Source organism: Drosophila subpulchrella, unplaced genomic scaffold (genome assembly GCF_014743375.2).
Source record: "Drosophila subpulchrella strain 33 F10 #4 breed RU33 unplaced genomic scaffold, RU_Dsub_v1.1 Primary Assembly Seq36, whole genome shotgun sequence".
Taxonomy (NCBI): Eukaryota; Metazoa; Arthropoda; class Insecta; order Diptera; family Drosophilidae; genus Drosophila; species Drosophila subpulchrella.
In genome coordinates, this window is record NW_023665582.1 from 157778 (window position 1) to 181139 (window position 23362).

The 23362-nt window shown below is 37.9% G+C and overlaps 4 protein-coding genes across 4 annotated transcripts; all 4 read left to right on the forward strand.

The window, feature by feature from the left end:
• The first annotated feature begins 296 nt into the window (after window positions 1-296).
• Window positions 297-5057, forward strand: LOC119561753. The gene is given in 9 exon segments (XM_037875233.1): window positions 297-301; window positions 1141-1541; window positions 1544-1711; window positions 1785-1911; window positions 1984-2071; window positions 2134-2266; window positions 2328-2498; window positions 3292-4317; window positions 4372-5057. Coding segments are annotated over 9 exon segments (2586 nt in total). The 3' UTR covers window positions 4839-5057.
• Window positions 5058-5500: 443 nt separating this feature from the next.
• On the forward strand, window positions 5501-10331 carry LOC119561754. Its single transcript, XM_037875234.1, is given in 10 exon segments — window positions 5501-5505; window positions 6353-6753; window positions 6756-6923; window positions 6997-7123; window positions 7196-7331; window positions 7394-7526; window positions 7588-7700; window positions 7702-7774; window positions 8566-9591; window positions 9646-10331. Coding segments are annotated over 10 exon segments (2649 nt in total). The 3' UTR covers window positions 10113-10331.
• A 443-nt stretch (window positions 10332-10774) lies between these two features.
• On the forward strand, window positions 10775-15401 carry LOC119561755. The gene is given in 10 exon segments (XM_037875235.1): window positions 10775-10779; window positions 11627-12027; window positions 12030-12197; window positions 12271-12397; window positions 12470-12605; window positions 12668-12800; window positions 12862-12974; window positions 12976-13048; window positions 13840-14865; window positions 14920-15401. Coding segments are annotated over 10 exon segments (2649 nt in total). The 3' UTR covers window positions 15387-15401.
• Window positions 15402-17086: 1685 nt separating this feature from the next.
• LOC119561756 (serine-rich adhesin for platelets-like) lies at window positions 17087-19863 on the forward strand. The gene is made up of 4 exons (XM_037875236.1): window positions 17087-17177; window positions 17339-17488; window positions 18120-18305; window positions 19079-19863. The coding sequence occupies exons 1-4, from the start codon at window positions 17087-17089 to the stop codon at window positions 19861-19863; spliced, it is 1212 nt and encodes a 403-aa protein (XP_037731164.1).
• Window positions 19864-23362: the final 3499 nt, after the last annotated feature.

Sequence of the window (23362 nt, forward strand, 5' to 3'; positions counted from 1 at the left end):
ACACAAATCACATAACTAAAATTGCTCAGAACCTAAATTTAAATTTAAATTCGTTATATCCGTTACTCGTAGAATAAGAGATATTGTGTTCATCGGAACGTATGTAACAGGTGGAACGAAGCCTTTCCTACCCTATAAATTAGTGGTGCCCTCTGGCCTGACTCGCCAGTCTGGGAGTCCTCTGCCACGACACCGACTCTGTAAACGCTCGTGTGGCTTTGGCCGGCGTCTTCGGTTTACGCACATACATAAATGAAAGTCTTTCATTTCATTGTATTTGTGTGGGTACCACTGCCATGAAGTATATATATTTGTGATCAAGATCGTGAGCTATGTTCGTCTGTCCGTATAAACGCTTAGACCTCGAAAACGATAAATGTTAGAAAGTTGAGATTAAGAATACAGACTCAAGAGATTCTTGCGCATCGCAAACTTATTTCAGTAAGGTGCCACGCCAGTTTCTAGCGAGGACATGGTCATTAACGTCACATACAGTAGATAAAGGTGAAAAGTGTAAAATGTTGAAATCGATGTTTCTTTGCACCTATTCGAAGAATTATTTCTTGGGAGGCTGTCCATTAAGACGGACTTTGTTTTTTATGAAATTTGAAACGTCTTACTGACCCCATTATCAATTTCCTTTTGGTATTTAGATAGTAAGTTTCTCGATCCCTGCTAAAAAAAAATGTTATTTGAAGACTTACAGAAATCGTCAAAAATAATTGTTATTTAATGATCAAAAATATATGTCTTAAATATCTGGGGATGACACAGAGAGCTCGTCTGCTGGAACTCGGTTGGTTCCTCTCAAATTCGAGAATTCATATTTTTGGGAATTCATGGATGGCTTAAAATGGCCAGCATTAACAGATTTGTTAACATGGTCATTACTGGTTCCACTTTCTCTGAAGAATTTGCGGTCGCGTTGTGTTGTAGAATTCATGTGTAAAAGTAAAAAAAGGCAATTTTAAGAACATACATACGAACAAATTCCAACCGAATTCAAACAAAATCAAGAAAGAGCGCTATAGTCGAGTACCTCTACTATCAGATACCCGTTACTCAGCTAAAGGGACCAAAGGGAAATGGAGATATGCAAGCAGCAAAGCGAGATTGAAATGCACCACCTACCGGCGGTAGACAGATTTAAGCGAAAAAGATCAGGACAGTAGACATAGAGGAGAATATTGAGGCCGAGTCAGAAGCGTGCGCTATTTCCCCTCAAAAGCTTCAGTCCGACTCCGATGAGGGAACCGATTCCTCCCACCTGGAGATTAAAAAGCAAATTGAGGAACTTCGCCTTACTTATGGCAATGAATGGTTAAAGACCGGTAGTGCCGAGATGATGCTGGGAATCGAATCGCCGCAGCCTTCTGAACTAGAGCGCGACAATGCTCGTCAGCTGTTCAATGAGTTCTTGGGGGAATTTTCAGGTTCATCAAGCATAATAGTTAATTCTCAAGCGGATCCTGAACATCTCCAAATTTTCTCTACTCCAGCGAATAACGTTTTGTTAAATACAACCTTTGACACCACTCTGACTCGGATGCGAACGATACAAGTGGGCTACATTTTTATGAGACCTGCACTGAAGGAGAAGTGACAAACTACGGTAGCATCGTCAGCACCACAAAGGAATTGCGGGCGGAGGAGTCACTGCCTGATAAGCACGAAGAGTTTTTTAGGCTCTTTGCAAATAGCTCAAGTGCTGGTCAAAATGAGAACCTTCCGAATGAGAATACGGGTGAATAGTTTTAACAACTTTGTAAATCCGCTCTTTAAAGTTTACTCGTCCGATGCCGAATCTGACAAGGAAACCTTCATAGTCTATCATGAGCAAAAGCCGAGCGATGTTCTTTTTTTCACCACATCTTCAAATTTTATACGTGAAAAAGATTCGCTAACCGATAGGTGGTCTTGTAATTTAATTAAAAGGTAATTTTAAGTTAAAGGATCTCTGTCTCTTATTCTATTACCGAGTAGGACTAAAACCAAATGGAGTCTAAAAATACTGGAGTCATGCGAGCGAAAATGCGAGGGAATCTATTGTGTTGAGAGTACATTGTGTCGGGTAGGTAAATAGGTGATTTTCTAATAACAGCTAATAAAAAGCTCGAATTTGATCCTAAGTAGGAACTGGAAAAGAAACTGCGAGACATTCTCTGTCAGCGTGATCTGAACGAAATGAACATTTCCATTTATCGCTGTGTTAGTTGTCTAACTCAATTTACCATTGAGCAAAAAGGCAAGCGACATAAAAAAAAGGGTATTACGTAGATCACCTATTAAGAACACTTTATTTTACTTTGAAATTTAAACTTTCTTAGACTTGAGATGTGCATATGTGGCCGAAGTAACTGAGTTGCCTTCCTCTTTGACCAAACATTTGGAGGAAGTGGTGGCAGAGCACAAACATTCCCCCCCAGACATATTGATGGAGGAAACGCTTGTTGAGACATTTACAGGGTCAACAAATAAGGAAGAAAGCAAAAGCATTGGCAAGTCCTTACCCAATTTCATTTCTTAACTTAATTAGTTTCTTTCAAATTTGTAAAGATTTTTTCGTTATTTGCAAGTTTTTGGTTTCTGATCCATTTTACCAGTTGTCAGCACATTTTTTGACATTTGCTTTGGTGCTTGTTCTATTTAGTTAATGTTTGGTGTGGACATAATAACTGAACATTAATTTCATTTGTATTTCTTGTTTAGTTTTTTTTTGCTTGCGAACACAAATGAAAAAGGGCTAAATCCAACCTATCTAACTTATTGTATTACAATCCATTGTATTTTTTAGACTTTTTCTCACCCACCCACCGACAAAAACTAAAATGTTTTGAAGTAAAAAAAAAGAATACGTTAGTGACAAACTACAGGCTTACAACTGCTAAAAGCACACAAGCGTAGGAGTTGCATAATGCAAAAGGAATTTAGCGCACTATTAGTGGTTGGTTTAATGTTATATACATTTTTGTAAAATTTGTAACTGGTAAATTAATTTTCGTATTTGGACTTAAATTTTCCCAATTTATATAAGACAAAACTCCGACAAGTATATCAAAATTTAAAGCTTTTTAAGCTTAGAGAGCAATGATGCTTCAACTACAAAAATTAAGTTTACGAGGAATCCTTATTCTAGTACATTGACATTTTAGGTTCCGGCAATTTATTTTCGCACTTTATATAAGACAAAACTCCGACATGTATATCCAAATTCATAGCTTTTTAAGCTTAAACCCATTAAATAAAATAAAGTTTACGAGAGATCCTCATTATAATATATTGACATTTTAGGTTCCGGCAATTCACTAAGCGAGAGCAGCTCATGTTCGAAAATTACTAACTCGCAGAGCTCTTTTGACTCTAATCAGTCCGTTGTGGGTAGCTCTAACACGGATCGTGATATAGAGTTTCGGGCTAACGAAAGTGATGTGGACATCATCTCCAATCCGAGCCAGTCAAGCATAGAGGTGATAGATCCAAACTACGCACAGAGCACTAGTCGCAAGACCTTAGAAGAGCGCCATCTGTCACATCTCGAAACGATAAGCGATGAAAAAGGGCAATCTAAAAGGTTCTTAGATCGAAAGTTCGATTTAATTCAGGCGGAACAGGGTCAGACTGCAGCTCCCGTATCATTATCTGTGTCCCAAGTTCCGCTCACAGAAGGCAGCTCGTCAGGATCTATTACCGACAGCATTTGTACAACCTACGAGCAGCTGGGCATTGATGGGCCAACAAGTCTTTCAAATTTGCTGCTTTCCGAATCTTTAAATAGTCAAATAAGTAGCTCAAGTACGGACTCAATAAGCCGTTTAAAAAGAGCTGATGGAGTCAGCCGTTTACCGTTTGCAGCCGTATTTCGTTCAACTAATCTGCTCATGTCCAGCTCAAAGAAGATGGTAGACTCTGAAGCTAATGTCTTGGGTACTCAGCCCTACAAATTTAACTACATTGACTTTGATGATATCGATCACCGTCTAAAACTCTTCTTCTACCAGAGCAAGTTTAAGGAGGATGGTGAACATTTTAAGTGGTTGGCAAAGGGACGCTTCTTTAACGAGCAGACCCAGGTCCTGGGAGAAGGACTCGTGGTGATGTCCAACTGCAATTGCTTTTTAATGGAATCCTTTGCATTACCCCAAGACGATGTGGCCAAGTGGCTTCGGCAAGTCGTAAGAGTGTCGGTTAGTCGATTAAAGGCGGTTGAACTGCTGCCCTGGAAGCTTGGATTATCCTTTACCTTAATGGATTGGGGCGGATTTATGTTGCTGTTGCACGACATGCTTACGACCGATAGCTTACTTCTTTTCTTGCGACGTAAGTTATCTTTACACGAAGTTTATTAGACAAAAATTAAATATTTTTTTATAGATCACCCTCTACCAGAGCAGTGCAAACTTAATTACAAACCATCCACCACCCTCAGCAATCCGTTGCAAACTATTGCATCCGAACCAGTTAAAATGTGCTCCCTGCTTCGTAGCAGCCAATGGATTCGTGAACAAGAGAAGAAGAACTTTGAACACTGTCTGCTCCTAATTACAGAGTCACATTTGTACATATCGGCAAATTTAAAATTCTCGTGGCTTTCAAACAAAATTCAGGATAAATCCACGCAACCGGAACTTACCCTTAGACAGCCCATGAGCAACTTAGTAGACGTGGAACGCATTACGGATAAAAAATATGTGATGAACTTTAGCGACGAGACCCAAAACAAGTGCGAGATGTGGCAGTTGCTGTTCGAAACGCATAACAATTCCACGTGTTGTCTGAATGTCATCGGTAAAACTTGGGAGCAGCTGTTTGGCGTTCCATTCAGCCTATCTGAAACGTAGCAGAGCTCAACGCCAAGGAACCAACTAGAACGGATTACCATACATTTCCATTTATTGTGCAAAGCTTAGAATTGTTGATCTTTATTGACTACGTTATTTAATGTCACATTAGTTTTCTTAACTTAACCTTCGTATTTGTGAGTCGTTGGCTATGTTTTTTTTAGTTATGCAAAAGTGGTGCTTGCCGACCAAATAAATGTAAATATTTTAAAATGTAAAGGTTATTTTCTAAATCGCTGCAATATATACAAACAAAAAATATTAATATGTTAAATATAGAATAGTTATAAAAATGTTAAAGCATTTTTTGGTAGTATTCTAAACATTAACAAGTATTTTTGCACTGTGCCGCGTTCAAACTAACAAACACAAATCACATAACTAAAATTGCTCAGAACCTAAATTTAAATTTAAATTCGTTATATCCGTTACTCGTAAAATAAGAGATATTGTGTTCATCGGAACGTATGTAACAAGTGGAACGAAGCCTTTCCTACCCTATAAATTAGTGGTGCCCTCTGGCCTGACTCGCCAGTCTGGGAGTCCTCTGCCACGACACCGACTCTGTAAACGCTCGTGTGGCTTTGGCCGGCGTCTTCGGTTTACGCACATACATAAATGATAGTCTTTCATTTCATTGTATTTGTGTGGGTACCACTGCCATGAAGTATATATATTTGTGATCAAGATCGTGAGCTATGTTCGTCTGTCCGTATAAACGCTTAGACCTCGAAAACGATAAATGTTAGAAAGTTGAGATTAAGAATACAGACTCAAGAGATTCTTGCGCATCGCAAACTTATTTCAGTAAGGTGCCACGCCAGTTTCTAGCGAGGACATGGTCAATAACGTCACATACAGTAGATAAAGGTGAAAAGTGTAAAATGTTGAAATCGATGTTTCTTTGCACCTATTCGAAGAATTATTTCTTGGGAGGCTGGGAGGCTGTCCATTAAGACGGACTTTGTTTTTTATGAAATTTGAAACGTCTTACTGACCCCATTATCAATTTCCTTTTGGTATTTAGGTAGTAAGTTTCTCGATCCCTGCTAAAAAAAACTGTTATTTGAAGACTTACAGAAAACGTCAAAAATAATTGTTATTTAATGATCAAAAATATATGTCTTAAATATCTGGGGATGACACAGAGAGCTCGTCTGCTGGAACTCGGTTGGTTCCTCTCAAATTCGAGAATTCATATTTTTGGGAATTCATGGATGGCTTAAAATGGCCAGCATTAACAAATTTGTTAACATGGTCATTACTGGTTCCACTTTCTCTGAAGAATTTGCGGTCGCGTTGTGTCGTAGAATTCATGTGTATAAGTAAAAAAAGGCAATTTTAATAACATACATACGAACAAATTCCAACCGAATTCAAACAAAATCAAGAAAGAGCGCTATAGTCGAGTACCTCTACTATCAGATACCCGTTACTCAGCTAAAGGGACCAAAGGGAAATGGAGATATGCAAGCAGCAAAGCGTGATTGAAATGCACCACCTACCGGCGGTAGACAGATTTAAGCGAAAAAGATCAGGACAGTAGACATAGAGGAGAATATTGAGGCCGAGTCAGAAGCGTGCGCTATTTCCCCTCAAAAGCTTCAGTCCGACTCCGTTTAGGGAACCGATTCCTCCCACCTGGAGACTAAAAAGCAAATTGAGAAACTTCGCCTTACTTATGGCAATGAATGGTTAAAGACCGGTAATGCCGAGATGATGCTGGGAATCGAATCGCCGCAGCCTTCTGAACTAGAGCGCGACAATGCTCGTCAGCTGTTCAATGAGTTCTTGGGGGAATATTCAGGTTCATCAAGCATAATAGTTAATTCTCAAGCGGATCCTGAACATCTCCAAATTTTCTCTACTCCAGCGAATAACGTTTTGTTAAATACAACCTTTGACACCACTCTGACTCGGATGCGAACGATACAAGTGGGCTACATTTTTATGAGACCTGCACTGAAGGAGAAGTGACAAACTACAATAGCATCGTCAGCACCACAAAGGAATTGCGGGCGGAGGAGTCACTGCCTGATAAGCACGAAGAGTTTTTTAGGCTCTTTGCAAATAGCTCAAGTGCTGGTCAAAATGAGAACCTTCCGAATGAGAATACGGGTGAATAGTTTTAACAACTTTGTAAATCCGCTCTTTAAAGTTTACTCGTCCGATGCCGAATCTGACAAGGAAACCTTTATAGTCTATCATGAGCAAAAGCCGAGCGATGTTCTTTTTTTCACCACATCTTCAAATTTTATACGTGAAAAAGATTCGCTAACCGATAGGTGGTCTTGTAATTTAATTAAAAGGTAATTTTAAGTTAAAGGATCTCTGTCTCTTATTCTATTACCGAGTAGGACTAAAACCAAATGGAGTCTAAAAATACTGGAGTCATGCGAGCGAGTAAAGTGCAATACCTTACGAATAATATTCGACACGATGCGTAAGGATAAACAGGAGGGAATCTATTGTGTTGAGAGTACATTGTGTCGGGTAGGTAAATAGGTGATTTTCTAATAACAGCTAATAAAAAGCTCGAATTTGATCCTAAGTAGGAACTGGAAAAGAAACTGCGAGACATTCTCTGTCAGCGTGATCTGAACGAAATGAACATTTCCATTTATCGCTGTGTTAGTTGTCTAACTCAATTTACCATTGAGCAAAAAGGCAAGCGACATAAAAAAAAGGGTATTACGTAGATCACCTATTAAGAACACTTTATTTTACTTTGAAATTTAAACTTTCTTAGACTTGAGATGTCTAGACTATCGTAGTGCATATGTGGCCGAAGTAACTGAGTTGTCTTCCTCTTTGACCAAACATTCGGAGGAAGTGGTGGCAGAGCACAAACATTCCCCCCCCAGACATATTGATGGAGGAAACGCTTGTTGAGACATTTACAGGGTCAACAAATAAGGAAGAAAGCAAAAGCATTGGCAAGTCCTTACCCAATTTCATTTCTTAACTTAATTAGTTTCTTTCAAATTTGTAAAGATTTTTTCGTTATATTCAAGTTTTTGGTTTCTGATCCATTTTAACCAGTTGTCAGCACATTTTTTGACATTTGCTTTGGTGCTTGTTCTATTTAGTTAATGTATGGTGTGGACATAATAACTGAATATTAATTTCATTTGTATTTCTTGTTTAGTTTTTTTTTGCATGCGAACACAAATGAAAAAGGGCTAAATCCAACCTATCTTACGTATTGCATTACAATCCATTGTATTTTTTTAGACTTTTTCTCACCCACCGACAAAAATTAAAATGTTTTGATGTAAAAAAAAAGAATACGTTAGTGACAAACTTCAGGCTTACAACTGCTAAAAGCACACAAGCGTAGGAGTTGCATAATGCAAAAGGAATTTAGCGCACTATTAGTGGTTGTTTTAATGTTATATACATTTTTGTAAAATTTGTAACTGGTAAATTAATTTTCGTATTTGGACTTAAATTTTCCCAATTTATATAAGACAAAACTCCGACAAGTATATCAAAATTTAAAGCTTTTTAAGCTTAGAGAGCAATGATGCTTCAACTACAAAAATTAAGTTTACGAGGAATCCTTATTCTAGTACATTGACATTTTAGGTTCCGGCAATTTATTTTCGCACTTTATATAAGACAAAACTCCGACATGTATATCCAAATTCATAGCTTTTTAAGCTTAAACCCATTAAATAAAATAAAGTTTACGAGAGATCCTCATTATAATATATTGACATTTTAGGTTCCGGCAATTCACTAAGCGAGAGCAGCTCATGTTCGAAAATTACTAACTCGCAGAGCTCTTTTGACTCTAATCAGTCCGTTGTGGGTAGCTCTAACACGGATCGTGATATAGAGTTTCGGGCTAACGAAAGTGATGTGGACATCATCTCCAATCCGAGCCAGTCAAGCATAGAGGTGATAGATCCAAACTACGCACAGAGCACTAGTCGCAAGACCTTAGAAGAGCGCCATCTGTCACATCTCGAAACGATAAGCGATGAAAAAGGGCAATCTAAAAGGTTCTTAGATCGAAAGTTCGATTTAATTCAGGCGGAACAGGGTCAGACTGCAGCTCCCGTATCATTATCTGTGTCCCAAGTTCCGCTCACAGAAGGCAGCTCGTCAGGATCTATTACCGACAGCATTTGTACAACCTACGAGCAGCTGGGCATTGATGGGCCAACAAGTCTTTCAAATTTGCTGCTTTCCGAATCTTTAAATAGTCAAATAAGTAGCTCAAGTACGGACTCAATAAGCCGTTTAAAAAGAGCTGATGGAGTCAGCCGTTTACCGTTTGCAGCCGTATTTCGTTCAACTAATCTACTCATGTCCAGCTCAAAGAAGATGGTAGACTCTGAAGCTAATGTCTTGGGTACTCAGCCCTACAAATTTAACTACATTGACTTTGATGATATCGATCACCGTCTAAAACTCTTCTTCTACCAGAGCAAGTTTAAGGAGGATGGTGAACATTTTAAGTGGTTGGCAAAGGGACGCTTCTTTAACGAGCAGACCCAGGTCCTGGGAGAAGGACTCGTGGTGATGTCCAACTGCAATTGCTTTTTAATGGAATCCTTTGCATTACCCCAAGACGATGTGGCCAAGTGGCTTCGGCAAGTCGTAAGAGTGTCGGTTAGTCGATTAAAGGCGGTTGAACTGCTGCCCTGGAAGCTTGGATTATCCTTTACCTTAATGGATTGGGGCGGATTTATGTTGCTGTTGCACGACATGCTTACGACCGATAGCTTACTTCTTTTCTTGCGACGTAAGTTATCTTTACACGAAGTTTATTAGACAAAAATTAAATATTTTTTTATAGATCACCCTCTACCAGAGCAGTGCAAACTTAATTACAAACCATCCACCACCCTCAGCAATCCGTTGCAAACTATTGCATCCGAACCAGTTAAAATGTGCTCCCTGCTTCGTAGCAGCCAATGGATTCGTGAACAAGAGAAGAAGAACTTTGAACACTGTCTGCTCCTAATTACAGAGTCACATTTGTACATATCGGCAAATTTAAAATTCTCGTGGCTTTCAAACAAAATTCAGGATAAATCCACGCAACCGGAACTTACCCTTAGACAGCCCATGAGCAACTTAGTAGACGTGGAACGCATTACGGATAAAAAATATGTGATGAACTTTAGCGACGAGACCCAAAACAAGTGCGAGATGTGGCAGTTGCTGTTCGAAACGCATAACAATTCCACGTGTTGTCTGAATGTCATCGGTAAAACTTGGGAGCAGCTGTTTGGCGTTCCATTCAGCCTATCTGAAACGTAGCAGAGCTCAACGCCAAGGAACCAACTAGAACGGATTACCATACATTTCCATTTATTGTGCAAAGCTTAGAATTGTTGATCTTTATTGACTACGTTATTTAATGTCACATTAGTTTTCTTAACTTAACCTTCGTATTTGTGAGTCGTTGGCTATGTTTTTTTTAGTTATGCAAAAGTGGTGCTTGCCGACCAAATAAATGTAAATATTTTAAAATGTAAAGGTTATTTTCTAAATCGCTGCAATATATACAAACAAAAAATATTAATATGTTAAATATAGAATAGTTATAAAAATGTTAAAGCATTTTTTGGTAGTATTCTAAACATTAACAAGTATTTTTGCACTGTGCCGCGTTCAAACTAACAAACACAAATCACATAACTAAAATTGCTCAGAACCTAAATTTAAATTTAAATTCGTTATATCCGTTACTCGTAAAATAAGAGATATTGTGTTCATCGGAACGTATGTAACAGGTGGAACGAAGCCTTTCCTACCCTATAAATTAGTGGTGCCCTCTGGCCTGACTCGCCAGTCTGGGAGTCCTCTGCCACGACACCGACTCTGTAAACGCTCGTGTGGCTTTGGCCGGCGTCTTCGGTTTACGCACATACATAAATGATAGTCTTTCATTTCATTGTATTTGTGTGGGTACCACTGCCATGAAGTATATATATTTGTGATCAAGATCGTGAGCTATGTTCGTCTGTCCGTATAAACGCTTAGACCTCGAAAACGATAAATGTTAGAAAGTTGAGATTAAGAATACAGACTCAAGAGATTCTTGCGCATCGCAAACTTATTTCAGTAAGGTGCCACGCCAGTTTCTAGCGAGGACATGGTCATTAACGTCACATACAGTAGATAAAGGTGAAAAGTGTAAAATGTTGAAATCGATGTTTCTTTGCACCTATTCGAAGAATTATTTCTTGGGAGGCTGGGAGGCTGTCCATTAAGACGGACTTTGTTTTTTATGAAATTTGAAACGTCTTACTGACCCCATTATCAATTTCCTTTTGGTATTTAGGTAGTAAGTTTCTCGATCCCTGCTAAAAAAAACTGTTATTTGAAGACTTACAGAAAACGTCAAAAATAATTGTTATTTAATGATCAAAAATATATGTCTTAAATATCTGGGGATGACACAGAGAGCTCGTCTGCTGGAACTCGGTTGGTTCCTCTCAAATTCGAGAATTCATATTTTTGGGAATTCATGGATGGCTTAAAATGGCCAGCATTAACAAATTTGTTAACATGGTCATTACTGGTTCCACTTTCTCTGAAGAATTTGCGGTCGCGTTGTGTCGTAGAATTCATGTGTATAAGTAAAAAAAGGCAATTTTAATAACATACATACGAACAAATTCCAACCGAATTCAAACAAAATCAAGAAAGAGCGCTATAGTCGAGTACCTCTACTATCAGATACCCGTTACTCAGCTAAAGGGACCAAAGGGAAATGGAGATATGCAAGCAGCAAAGCGTGATTGAAATGCACCACCTACCGGCGGTAGACAGATTTAAGCGAAAAAGATCAGGACAGTAGACATAGAGGAGAATATTGAGGCCGAGTCAGAAGCGTGCGCTATTTCCCCTCAAAAGCTTCAGTCCGACTCCGTTTAGGGAACCGATTCCTCCCACCTGGAGACTAAAAAGCAAATTGAGAAACTTCGCCTTACTTATGGCAATGAATGGTTAAAGACCGGTAATGCCGAGATGATGCTGGGAATCGAATCGCCGCAGCCTTCTGAACTAGAGCGCGACAATGCTCGTCAGCTGTTCAATGAGTTCTTGGGGGAATTTTCAGGTTCATCAAGCATAATAGTTAATTCTCAAGCGGATCCTGAACATCTCCAAATTTTCTCTACTCCAGCGAATAACGTTTTGTTAAATACAACCTTTGACACCACTCTGACTCGGATGCGAACGATACAAGTGGGCTACATTTTTATGAGACCTGCACTGAAGGAGAAGTGACAAACTACGATAGCATCGTCAGCACCACAAAGGAATTGCGGGCGGAGGAGTCACTGCCTGATAAGCACGAAGAGTTTTTTAGGCTCTTTGCAAATAGCTCAAGTGCTGGTCAAAATGAGAACCTTCCGAATGAGAATACGGGTGAATAGTTTTAACAACTTTGTAAATCCGCTCTTTAAAGTTTACTCGTCCGATGCCGAATCTGACAAGGAAACCTTTATAGTCTATCATGAGCAAAAGCCGAGCGATGTTCTTTTTTTCACCACATCTTCAAATTTTATACGTGAAAAAGATTCGCTAACCGATAGGTGGTCTTGTAATTTAATTAAAAGGTAATTTTAAGTTAAAGGATCTCTGTCTCTTATTCTATTACCGAGTAGGACTAAAACCAAATGGAGTCTAAAAATACTGGAGTCATGCGAGCGAGTAAAGTGCAATACCTTACGAATAATATTCGACACGATGCGTAAGGATAAACAGGAGGGAATCTATTGTGTTGAGAGTACATTGTGTCGGGTAGGTAAATAGGTGATTTTCTAATAACAGCTAATAAAAAGCTCGAATTTGATCCTAAGTAGGAACTGGAAAAGAAACTGCGAGACATTCTCTGTCAGCGTGATCTGAACGAAATGAACATTTCCATTTATCGCTGTGTTAGTTGTCTAACTCAATTTACCATTGAGCAAAAAGGCAAGCGACATAAAAAAAAGGGTATTACGTAGATCACCTATTAAGAACACTTTATTTTACTTTGAAATTTAAACTTTCTTAGACTTGAGATGTCTAGACTATCGTAGTGCATATGTGGCCGAAGTAACTGAGTTGTCTTCCTCTTTGACCAAACATTCGGAGGAAGTGGTGGCAGAGCACAAACATTCCCCCCCCAGACATATTGATGGAGGAAACGCTTGTTGAGACATTTACAGGGTCAACAAATAAGGAAGAAAGCAAAAGCATTGGCAAGTCCTTACCCAATTTCATTTCTTAACTTAATTAGTTTCTTTCAAATTTGTAAAGATTTTTTCGTTATATTCAAGTTTTTGGTTTCTGATCCATTTTAACCAGTTGTCAGCACATTTTTTGACATTTGCTTTGGTGCTTGTTCTATTTAGTTAATGTATGGTGTGGACATAATAACTGAATATTAATTTCATTTGTATTTCTTGTTTAGTTTTTTTTTGCATGCGAACACAAATGAAAAAGGGCTAAATCCAACCTATCTTACGTATTGCATTACAATCCATTGTATTTTTTTAGACTTTTTCTCACCCACCGACAAAAATTAAAATGTTTTGATGTAAAAAAAAAGAATACGTTAGTGACAAACTTCAGGCTTACAACTGCTAAAAGCACACAAGCGTAGGAGTTGCATAATGCAAAAGGAATTTAGCGCACTATTAGTGGTTGTTTTAATGTTATATACATTTTTGTAAAATTTGTAACTGGTAAATTAATTTTCGTATTTGGACTTAAATTTTCCCAATTTATATAAGACAAAACTCCGACAAGTGTATCAAAATTTAAAGCTTTTTAAGCTTAGAGAGCAATGCTGCTTCAACTACAAAAATTAAGTTTACGAGGAATCCTTATTGTAATACATTGTGATTTTAGGTTCCGGCAATTTATTTTCGCACTTTATATAAGACAAAACTCCGACATGTATATCCAAATTCATAGCTTTTTAAGCTTAAACCCATTAAATAAAATAAAGTTTACGAGAGATCCTCATTATAATATATTGACATTTTAGGTTCCGGCAATTCACTAAGCGAGAGCAGCTCTTGCTCGAAAATTACTAACTCGCAGAGCTCTTTTGACTCTAATCAGTCCGTTGTGGGTAGCTCTAACACGGATCGTGATATAGAGTTTCGGGCTAACGAAAGTGATGTGGACATCATCTCCAATCCGAGCCAGTCAAGCATAGAGGTGATAGATCCAAACTACGCACAGAGCACTAGTCGCAAGACCTTAGAAGAGCGCCATCTGTCACATCTCGAAACGATAAGCGATGAAAAAGGGCAATCTAAAAGGTTCTTAGATCGAAAGTTCGATTTAATTCAGGCGGAACAGGGTCAGACTGCAGCTCCCGTATCATTATCTGTGTCCCAAGTTCCGCTCACAGAAAGCAGCTCGTCAGGATATATTACCGACAGCATTTGTACAACCTACGAGCAGCTGGGCATTGATGGGCCGACAAGTCTTTCAAATTTGCTGCTTTCCGAATCTTTAAGTAGTCAAATAAGTAGCTCAAATACGGACTCAATAAGCCGTTTAAAAAGAGCTGATGGAGTCAGCCTTTTACCGTTTGCAGCCGTATTTCGTTCAACTAATCTGCTCATGTCCAGCTCAAAGAAGATGGTAGACTCTGAAGCTAATGTCTTGGGTACTCAGCCCTACAAATTTAACTACATTGACTTTGATGATATCGATCACCGTCTAAAACTCTTCTTCTACCAGAGCAAGTTTAAGGAGGATGGTGAACATTTTAAGTGGTTGGCAAAGGGACGCGTCTTTAACGAGCAGACCCAGGTCCTGGGAGAAGGACTCGTGGTGATGTCCAACTGCAATTGCTTTTTAATGGAATCCTTTGCATTACCCCAAGACGATGTGGCCAAGTGGCTTCGGCAACTCGTCAGAGTGTCGGTTAGTCGATTAAAGGCGGTTGAACTGCTGCCCTGGAAGCTTGGATTATCCTTTACCTTAAAGGATTGGGGCGGATTTATGTTGCTGTTGCACGACATGCTTACGACCGATAGCTTACTTCTTTTCTTGCGACGTAAGTTATCTTTACACGAAGTTTATTGGACAAAAATTAAATATTTTTTTATAGATCACCCTCTACCAGAGCAGTGCAAACTTAATTACAAACCATCCACCACTCTCAGCAATCCGTTGCAAACTATTGCATCCGAACCAGTTAAAATGTGCTCCCTGCTTCGTAGCAGCCAATGGATTCGTGAACAAGAGAAGAAGAACTTTGAACACTGTCTGCTCCTAATTACAGAGTCACATTTGTACATATCGGCAAATTTAAAATTCTCGTGGCTTTCAAACAAAATTCAGGATAAATCCACGCAACCGGAACTTACCCTTAGACAGCCCATGAGCAACTTAGTAGACGTGGAACGCATTACGGATAAAAAATATGTGATGAACTTTAGCGACGAGACCCAAAACAAGTGCGAGATGTGGCAGTTGCTGTTCGAAACGCATAACAATTCCACGTGTTGTCTGAATGTCATCTGTAAAACATGGGAGCAGCTGTTTGGCGTTCCATTCAGCCTATCTAAAACTTAGCAGATCAAAGCCAAGGAACCAACTAGAACGGATTACCATACATTTCAATTTATTGTGCAAAGCTTAGAATTGTTGATCTTTATTGACTACGTTATTTAATGTCACATTAGTTTTCTTAACTTAACCTTCGTATTTGTGAGTCGTTGGCTAGGTTTTTTTTAGTTATGCAAAAGTGGTGCTTGCCGACTAAATAAATGTAAATATTTTAAAATGTAAAGGTTATTTTCTAAATCGCTGCAATATATACAAACAAAAAATATTAATATGAATAGTTATAAAAATGTTGAAGCAATTTTTGGTAGTATTCTAAACATTAACAAGTATCTTTGCAGTGTGCCGCGTTCAAACTAACAAACACAAATCACATAACTAAAATTGTATGCTCAGAACTCTAATTTAAATTTAAATTCGTTATATCCGTTACTCGTAGAATAAGAGATATTTTATTCATCGGAACGTTTGTAAAAGGTGGAACGAAGCCTTTCCTACCCTATAAATTAGTGGTGCCCTCTGGCCTGACTCGCAAGTCTGGGAGTCCTCTGCCACGACACCGACTCTGTAAACGCTCGTGTGGCTTTGGCCGGCGTCTTCGGTTTACGCACATACATAAATGAAAGTCTTTCATTTCATTGTATTTGTGTGGGTACCACTGCCATGAAGTATATATATTTGTGATCAAGATCGTGAGCTATGTTCGTCTGTCCGTATAAACGCTTAGACCTCGAAAACGATAAATGTTAGAAAGTTGAGATTAAGAATACAGACTCAAGAGATTCTTGCGCATCGCAAACTTATTTCAGTAAGGTGCCACGCCAGTTTCTAGCGAGGACATGGTCATTAACGTCACATACAGTAGATAAAGGTGAAAAGTGTAAAATGTTGAAATCGATGTTTCTTTGCACCTATTCGAAGAATTATTTCTTGGGAGGCTGTCCATTAAGACGGACTTTGTTTTTTATGAAATTTGAAACGTCTTACTGACCCCATTATCAATTTCCTTTTGGTATTTAGATAGTAAGTTTCTCGATCCCTGCTAAAAAAAAATGTTATTTGAAGACTTACAGAAAACGTCAAAAATAATTGTTATTTAATGATCAAAAATATATGTCTTAAATATCTGGGGATGACACAGAGAGCTCGTCTGCTGGAACTCGGTTGGTTCCTCTCAAATTCGAGAATTCATATTTTTGGGAATTCATGGATGGCTTAAAATGGCCAGCATTAACAGATTTGTTAACATGGTCATTACTGGTTCCACTTTCTCTGAAGAATTTGCGGTCGCGTTGTGTTGTAGAATTCATGTGTATAAGTAAAAAAAGGCAATTTTAAGAACATACATACAAACAAATTCCAACCGAATTCAAACAAAATCAAGAAAGAGCGCTATAGTCGAGTACCTCTACTATCAGATACCCGTTACTCAGCTAAAGGGACCAAAGGGAAATGGAGATATGCAAGCAGCAAAGCGAGATTGAAATGCACCACCTACCGGCGGTAGACAGATTTAAGCGAAAAAGATCAGGACAGTAGACATAGAGGAGAATATTGAGGCCGAGTCAGAAGCGTGCGCTATTTCCCCTCAAAAGCTTCAGTCCGACTCCGATGAGGGAACCGATTCCTCCCACCTGGAGACTAAAAAGCAAATTGAGAAACTTCGCCTTACTTATGGCAATGAATGGTTAAAGACCGGTAATGCCGAGATGATGCTGGGAATCGAATCGCCGCAGCCTTCTGAACTAGAGCGCGACAATGCTCGTCAGCTGTTCAATGAGTTCTTGGGGGAATTTTCAGGTTCATCAAGCATAATAGTTAATTCTCAAGCGGATCCTGAACATCTCCAAATTTTCTCTACTCCAGCGAATAACATTTTGTTAAATACAACCTTTGACACCACTCTGACTCGGATGCGAACGTTACAAGTGGGCTACATTTTTATGATACCTGCACTGAAGGAGAAGTGACAAACTACGATAGCATCGTCAGCACCACAAAGGAATTGCGGGCGGAGGAGTCACTGCCTGATAAGCACGAAGAGTTTTTTAGGCTCTTTGCAAATAGCTCAAGTGCTGGTCAAAATGAGAACCTTCCGAATGAGAATACGGGTGAATAGTTTTAACAACTTTGTAAATCCGCTCTTTAAAGTTTACTCGTCCGATGCCGAATCTGACAAGGAAACCTTCATAGTCTATCATGAGCAAAAGCCGAGCGATGTTCTTTTTTTCACCACATCTTCAAATTTTATACGTGAAAAAGATTCGCTAACCGATAGGTGGTCTTGTAATTTAATTAAAAGGTAATTTTAAGTTAAAGGATCTCTGTCTCTTATTCTATTACCGTGTAGGACTAAAACCAAATGGAGTCTAAAAATACTGGAGTCATGCGAGCGAGTAAAGTGCAATACCTTACGAATAATATTCGACACGATGCGTAAGGATAAACAGGAGGGAATCTATTGTGTTGAGAGTACATTGTGTCGGGTAGGTAAATAGGTGATTTTCTAATAACAGCTAATAAAAAGCTCGAATTTGATCCTAAGTAGGAACTGGAAAAGAAACTGCGAGACATTCTCTGTCAGCGTGATCTGAACGAAATGAACATTTCCATTTATCGCTGTGTTAGTTGTCTAACTCAATTTACCATTGAGCAAAAAGGCAAGCGACATAAAAAAAAGGGTATTACGTAGATCACCTATTAAGAACACTTTATTTTACTTTGAAATTTAAACTTTCTTAGACTTGAGATGTCTAGACTATCGTAGTGCATATGTGGCCGAAGTAACTGAGTTGTCTTCCTCTTTGACCAAACATTCGGAGGAAGTGGTGGCAGAGCACAAACATTCCCCCCCAGACATATTGATGGAGGAAACGCTTGTTGAGACATTAACAGGGTCAACAAATAAGGAAGAAAGCAAAAGCATTGGAAAGTCCTTACCCAATTTCATTTGTTAACTTAGTTAGTTTCTTTCAAATTTGTAAAGATTTTTTCGTTATATTCAAGTTTTTGGTTTCTGATCCATTTTAACCAGTTGTCAGCACATTTTTTGACATTTGCTTTGGTGCTTGTTCTATTTAGTTAATGTATGGTGTGGACATAATAACTGAATATTAATTTCATTTGTATTTCTTGTTTAGTTTTTTTTTGCATGCGAACACAAATGAAAAAGGGCTAAGTCCAACCTATCTTACGTATTGTATTACAATTCATTGTATTCTTTAGACGTTTTCTCACCCACCTATGATGTAAGAAAAAAGAATACTTTAGTGACAAACTACAGGCTTACAACTGCTAAAAGCACACAAGCGTAGGAGTTGCATAATGCAAAAGGAATTTAGGGCGTTATTAGTGGTTGTTTTAATGTTATATACATTTTTGTAAAATTTGTAACTGGTAAATTAATTTTCGTATTTGGACTTAAATTTTCCCAATTTATATAAGACAAAACTCCGACAAGTGTATCAAAATTTAAAGCTTTTTAAGCTTAGAGAGCAATGCTGCTTCAACTACAAAAATTAAGTTTACGAGGAATCCTTATTGTAATACATTGAGATTTTAGGTTCCGGCAATTTATTTTCGCACTTTATATAAGACAAAACTCCGACATGTATATCCAAATTCATAGCTTTTTAACCTTAAACCCATTAAATAAAATAAAGTTTACGAGAGATCCTCATTATAATATATTGACATTTTAGGTTCCGGCAATTCACTAAGCGAGAGCAGCTCTTGCTCGAAAATTACTAACTCGCAGAGCTCTTTTGACTCTAATCAGTCCGTTGTGGGTAGCTCTAACACGGATCGTGATATAGAGTTTCGGGCTAACGAAAGTGATGTGGACATCATCTCCAATCCGAGCCAGTCAAGCATAGAGGTGATAGATCCAAACTACGCACAGAGCACTAGTCGCAAGACCTTAGAAGAGCGCCATCTGTCACATCTCGAAACGATAAGCGATGAAAAAGGGCAATCTAAAAGGTTCTTAGATCGAAAGTTCGATTTAATTCAGGCGGAACAGGGTCAGACTGCAGCTCCCGTATCATTATCTGTGTCCCAAGTTTCGCTCACAGAAAGCAGCTCGTCAGGATCTATTACCGACAGCATTTGTACAACCTACGAGCAGCTGGGCATTGATGGGCCGACAAGTCTTTCAAATTTGCTGCTTTCCGAATCTTTAAATAGTCAAATAAGTAGCTCAAATACGGACTCAATAAGCCGTTTAAAAAGAGCTGATGGAGTCAGCCTTTTACCGTTTGCAGCCGTATTTCGTTCAACTAATCTGCTCATGTCCAGCTCAAAGAAGATGGTAGACTCTGAAGCTAATGTCTTGGGTACTCAGCCCTACAAATTTAACTACATTGACTTTGATGATATCGATCACCGTCTAAAACTCTTCTTCTACCAGAGCAAGTTTAAGGAGGATGGTGAACATTTTAAGTGGTTGGCAAAGGGACGCGTCTTTAACGAGCAGACCCAGGAGTAGTATGGAAACGCGGATTCTGGGACAATTAGCATATTAATGGCCCCCGCCCCCTTACTAATTAGCATATTAATGACCCCGCCTCTCACTGATTAACATATTAATGACCCCCGCCTCTTCATTAACGTATGCGGGTTCTGGGACAATTAGGATAATCCAATAAATTAAGTGATTTTAATGGACTTTGAACTCATAAAAATGTCACGATCATGTCTATAAAGAGTATACTTAATTGCCCCCAACCCCACACCACCATGTGACAATACTGATCACGTGACCTTTTTGCCTCATTATCAACAATAAATATTCAGCAGGTGTTGCTGTACACGGGAGAAAGGTCGCACACTTTCCCCACATCCCCATGTGACAATATTGATCATGTATCCTTTTCCTCATTATTAGCAATTAATATTCAGCAGGTGTTGCTGTGCACGTGAGAAAGGTCGCAAACCCAAAACATCTAAAGATGGTTGCCTTAGAGGAACATGTCCGATCATGTTGGGGAATAACGTTTCCTATGACTGTAAAATTAATTTAGAAATCAAAAGAACCCCAATAAAATGAATCCCACAAGTTAATAATTCTCAGATGTCAAATATTTTCAAACAGACATTTTTGTTTCCGCCCCAGAAGGTTTAACTGGTAAATTCTCTAAGATTCTCTCCTTTCCACAAACGGGTCATAAACATATCAAAAAAGGGATTCAAGCAAGAGCTACCCGAACATGCGCACCTGTCTATTACCTGACCGGAATAAAAGGGACACATGCACAAGTCTGAAGGCGCACGCCCATTGACAAGATCATGGGCCTCACGCCAACGACCTCACGGCTGACTGCTAGCTCTAATACGTTCCCATAATAGGGGTTGAAATCACGACCGCGCAACAACTCGCAAGTAGCCGACATATCTCAGTCAAGGAAATATTTTCCATTCTCCATACCTGTAAATTTAACTCGAAATAAAAAGTCAGAAGTGTATTTTGTAGCATAATAATACATTTATTCATTATATTGGTATTGCGAACATGTTTGATTATATATTGAAATTAATTTGATTCTTGCTTTGATTCCGACGATTTGCATAGAAGAAGCAGGCGCACGTTTCCGACGTCATTTCTGGATTACAAAATGTAAAGTGTTCACCATAATTCGTAGTAGTGAGATCATGTCCACCTCGATTCATGAACATAGTTTTTGTGTTTAGAAGGTATTGAAAATGCTGACCAATTATCTCTCCTTTAAATTGTTTAATAAATTGGTCAACTTCCTCATGAAACTTCATTTGGTTAATTTTATTTTCTTAAGAGCACAAACCCCGCCCTTAAGGTGTGTTTCACAATAGGGAAACCGGTTTCCTTTAAACCTGTTTAATGACGGACACCCCATTTCCTCGATATCAATGAGCTGACGACTCCCAAAAAACTTCTCTAGAAATCGTTTCTTTTCCACACCTTTACAAATAATTTGTTTTCCGCTTGTAATTGTCCTTAGATACTTTCGAGTTTGTGGAAATCTATTTTAAAAATTTTGTGATGTGTATTGGTTAACCAAATTGCAGTCTTTCGAGATTTGGTATTTAGCATAGTAAAATCATATGGTGGTTCTATTAAAAAACTATTATTCAAGTTTGGATCTTTTTCGAATACAATTCCAATTTCCTTTAGAATAAAATTATTATTATTATCAAAGAAACCTTGAACATCAATCGATACAATATCTTTCAACATTTTTCTAATGTTAAACAACTCGTTGTACTAGTCCGTTTAGTGGGTTATATTCAACTAAACGGTCATATATGAGGAGACAGTAAGCTTGGATATTTTCATGACTTGGTGTCCTTAGTTCTATTAAAATTCTCACATCAATAGGACCAATTTTTACTGATTCGTTTTGATATGAAAGCTTAACCACAATAATAAGGGTCTTCAAAATAAATTTATTTGGGGTCAAAAATGGTTGTGATTAACGATTATAGTAACTAGATTGAAATCTTGTATACATTTCATATAGGTGAGCATACTAATTCTTACTAAAATCAACATTCAGATTAATTTTTATGACTTGGTGTCTTTAGTTCTATTGAAATTCTCACATCAATAGGACCAATTAATTTACTGATTCGTTTTGATATGAAAGATCAACCACAATAATAGGGGTCTTCAATTTAAATTCATTTGGGGTCAAAAATGGTTTTGATTCACGATTATAGTAACTAGATTGAAATCTTGTATACATTTCATATAGGTGAGCATACTAATTCTTACTAAAATCGACATTCAGATTATTATGGAAATGACTCAGAATTCATGTGAACTTTCAAGTTTGATAAGTTATTTGTGATAAGTTCTCCATTTAGTGTAAATCCAATTATGGCAAATCTTGGTTTTTCAAGGTTAACCGACAATTTCACATTTCAGCTCTATTGATTCCCATACCCCAATTTGGGGTTAACATATAAATCCCAACTCTGGAATGCGATTGGTAGGTTTACACAACTTTTAATAATATCGTACATCTTAATTTTTGCAAAATAGCTCAGAGTTACATGGGGAACTTTCCAGGTTTTTTTCGTAATTTTCAGTTTAAAAGTTTTTTCATTTCTGGTTTGTTCAAGACTCACCACGATTCTTAGTTAGCATCATTACAATTTAACAAAACTTTTTTATAAACCTCAGCCAATCCCAACAAAATTTGATTGGTACAGAAAAGATGAAGTGGGGTCCTGTAGAAATTTCATCTCCACTGCTCCATCCAGAATTTAATAGGTATTGACTTTGAAGATTATCCAGAGATATATAATTTTTTAGGGTAGTACTCATATTGACATGGACTTGACACGTTGAACACGTTGTATTTAGTTGTTACTTAGCAGTATTTTGATGGTTACTTTCTGTTTAGTATTGTTTTTGGATGGTTACTTTTTGTATAGTACCTGTACAGTACTTGGTTTTGGATGGTTACTATCTGTATAGTATCTGTAAAGTACTTGGTTTTAGATGGTTACTAAATGTTAACAAGTATTATGAGATGCTATAGTCTCTTATTAAGAATTATCAAAGAACACAAGTTAAAGTTTCTAAATGTGTTAGCCAAACACACTTTCAGTGAACTATCATTACCTGACCGTCATCAAAGTCACATGCCCAAGACCCAAGGACATTGAATAAAATCCTTCCCCTTCATTTGTACCTGTAGTTTTAATTACAGTCAGAAGCAAAATTTGTAGGATAATTCAATATTTTTTTTTATATTTAATTATTGTAAACATATTTCATTAAATTCATAATTAATTATATTTTATGTATATTTGTATATAATTAATTTTCTTACTCAATCCCTCTGTAAGAAACATGCCGGTTATTCCAAACGCAGATTTTCGCTTGGTTCCCATAGATAGATGTAAAATAGGTCTCACAATGTAATCTTTCTCAGATGTTGGATTATTTTTAAAGCATTCATTTGTTCTAACCCATAATAATATTATATCATATTTCGAAAGCA

Coding starts and splice junctions, on each gene's coding strand:
- LOC119561756 (XM_037875236.1), top strand. CDS start 17,087: ATGATGCTGGGAATCGAATCGCCGCAGCCTTCTGAACTAGAGCGCGAC. Junction 17,489..18,119: donor CCTTCCGAATGAGAATACGG/GTGAATAGTTTT, acceptor AAACTTTCTTAG/ACTTGAGATGTCTAGACTAT. Junction 18,306..19,078: donor GGAAGAAAGCAAAAGCATTG/GAAAGTCCTTAC, acceptor TTGACATTTTAG/GTTCCGGCAATTCACTAAGC.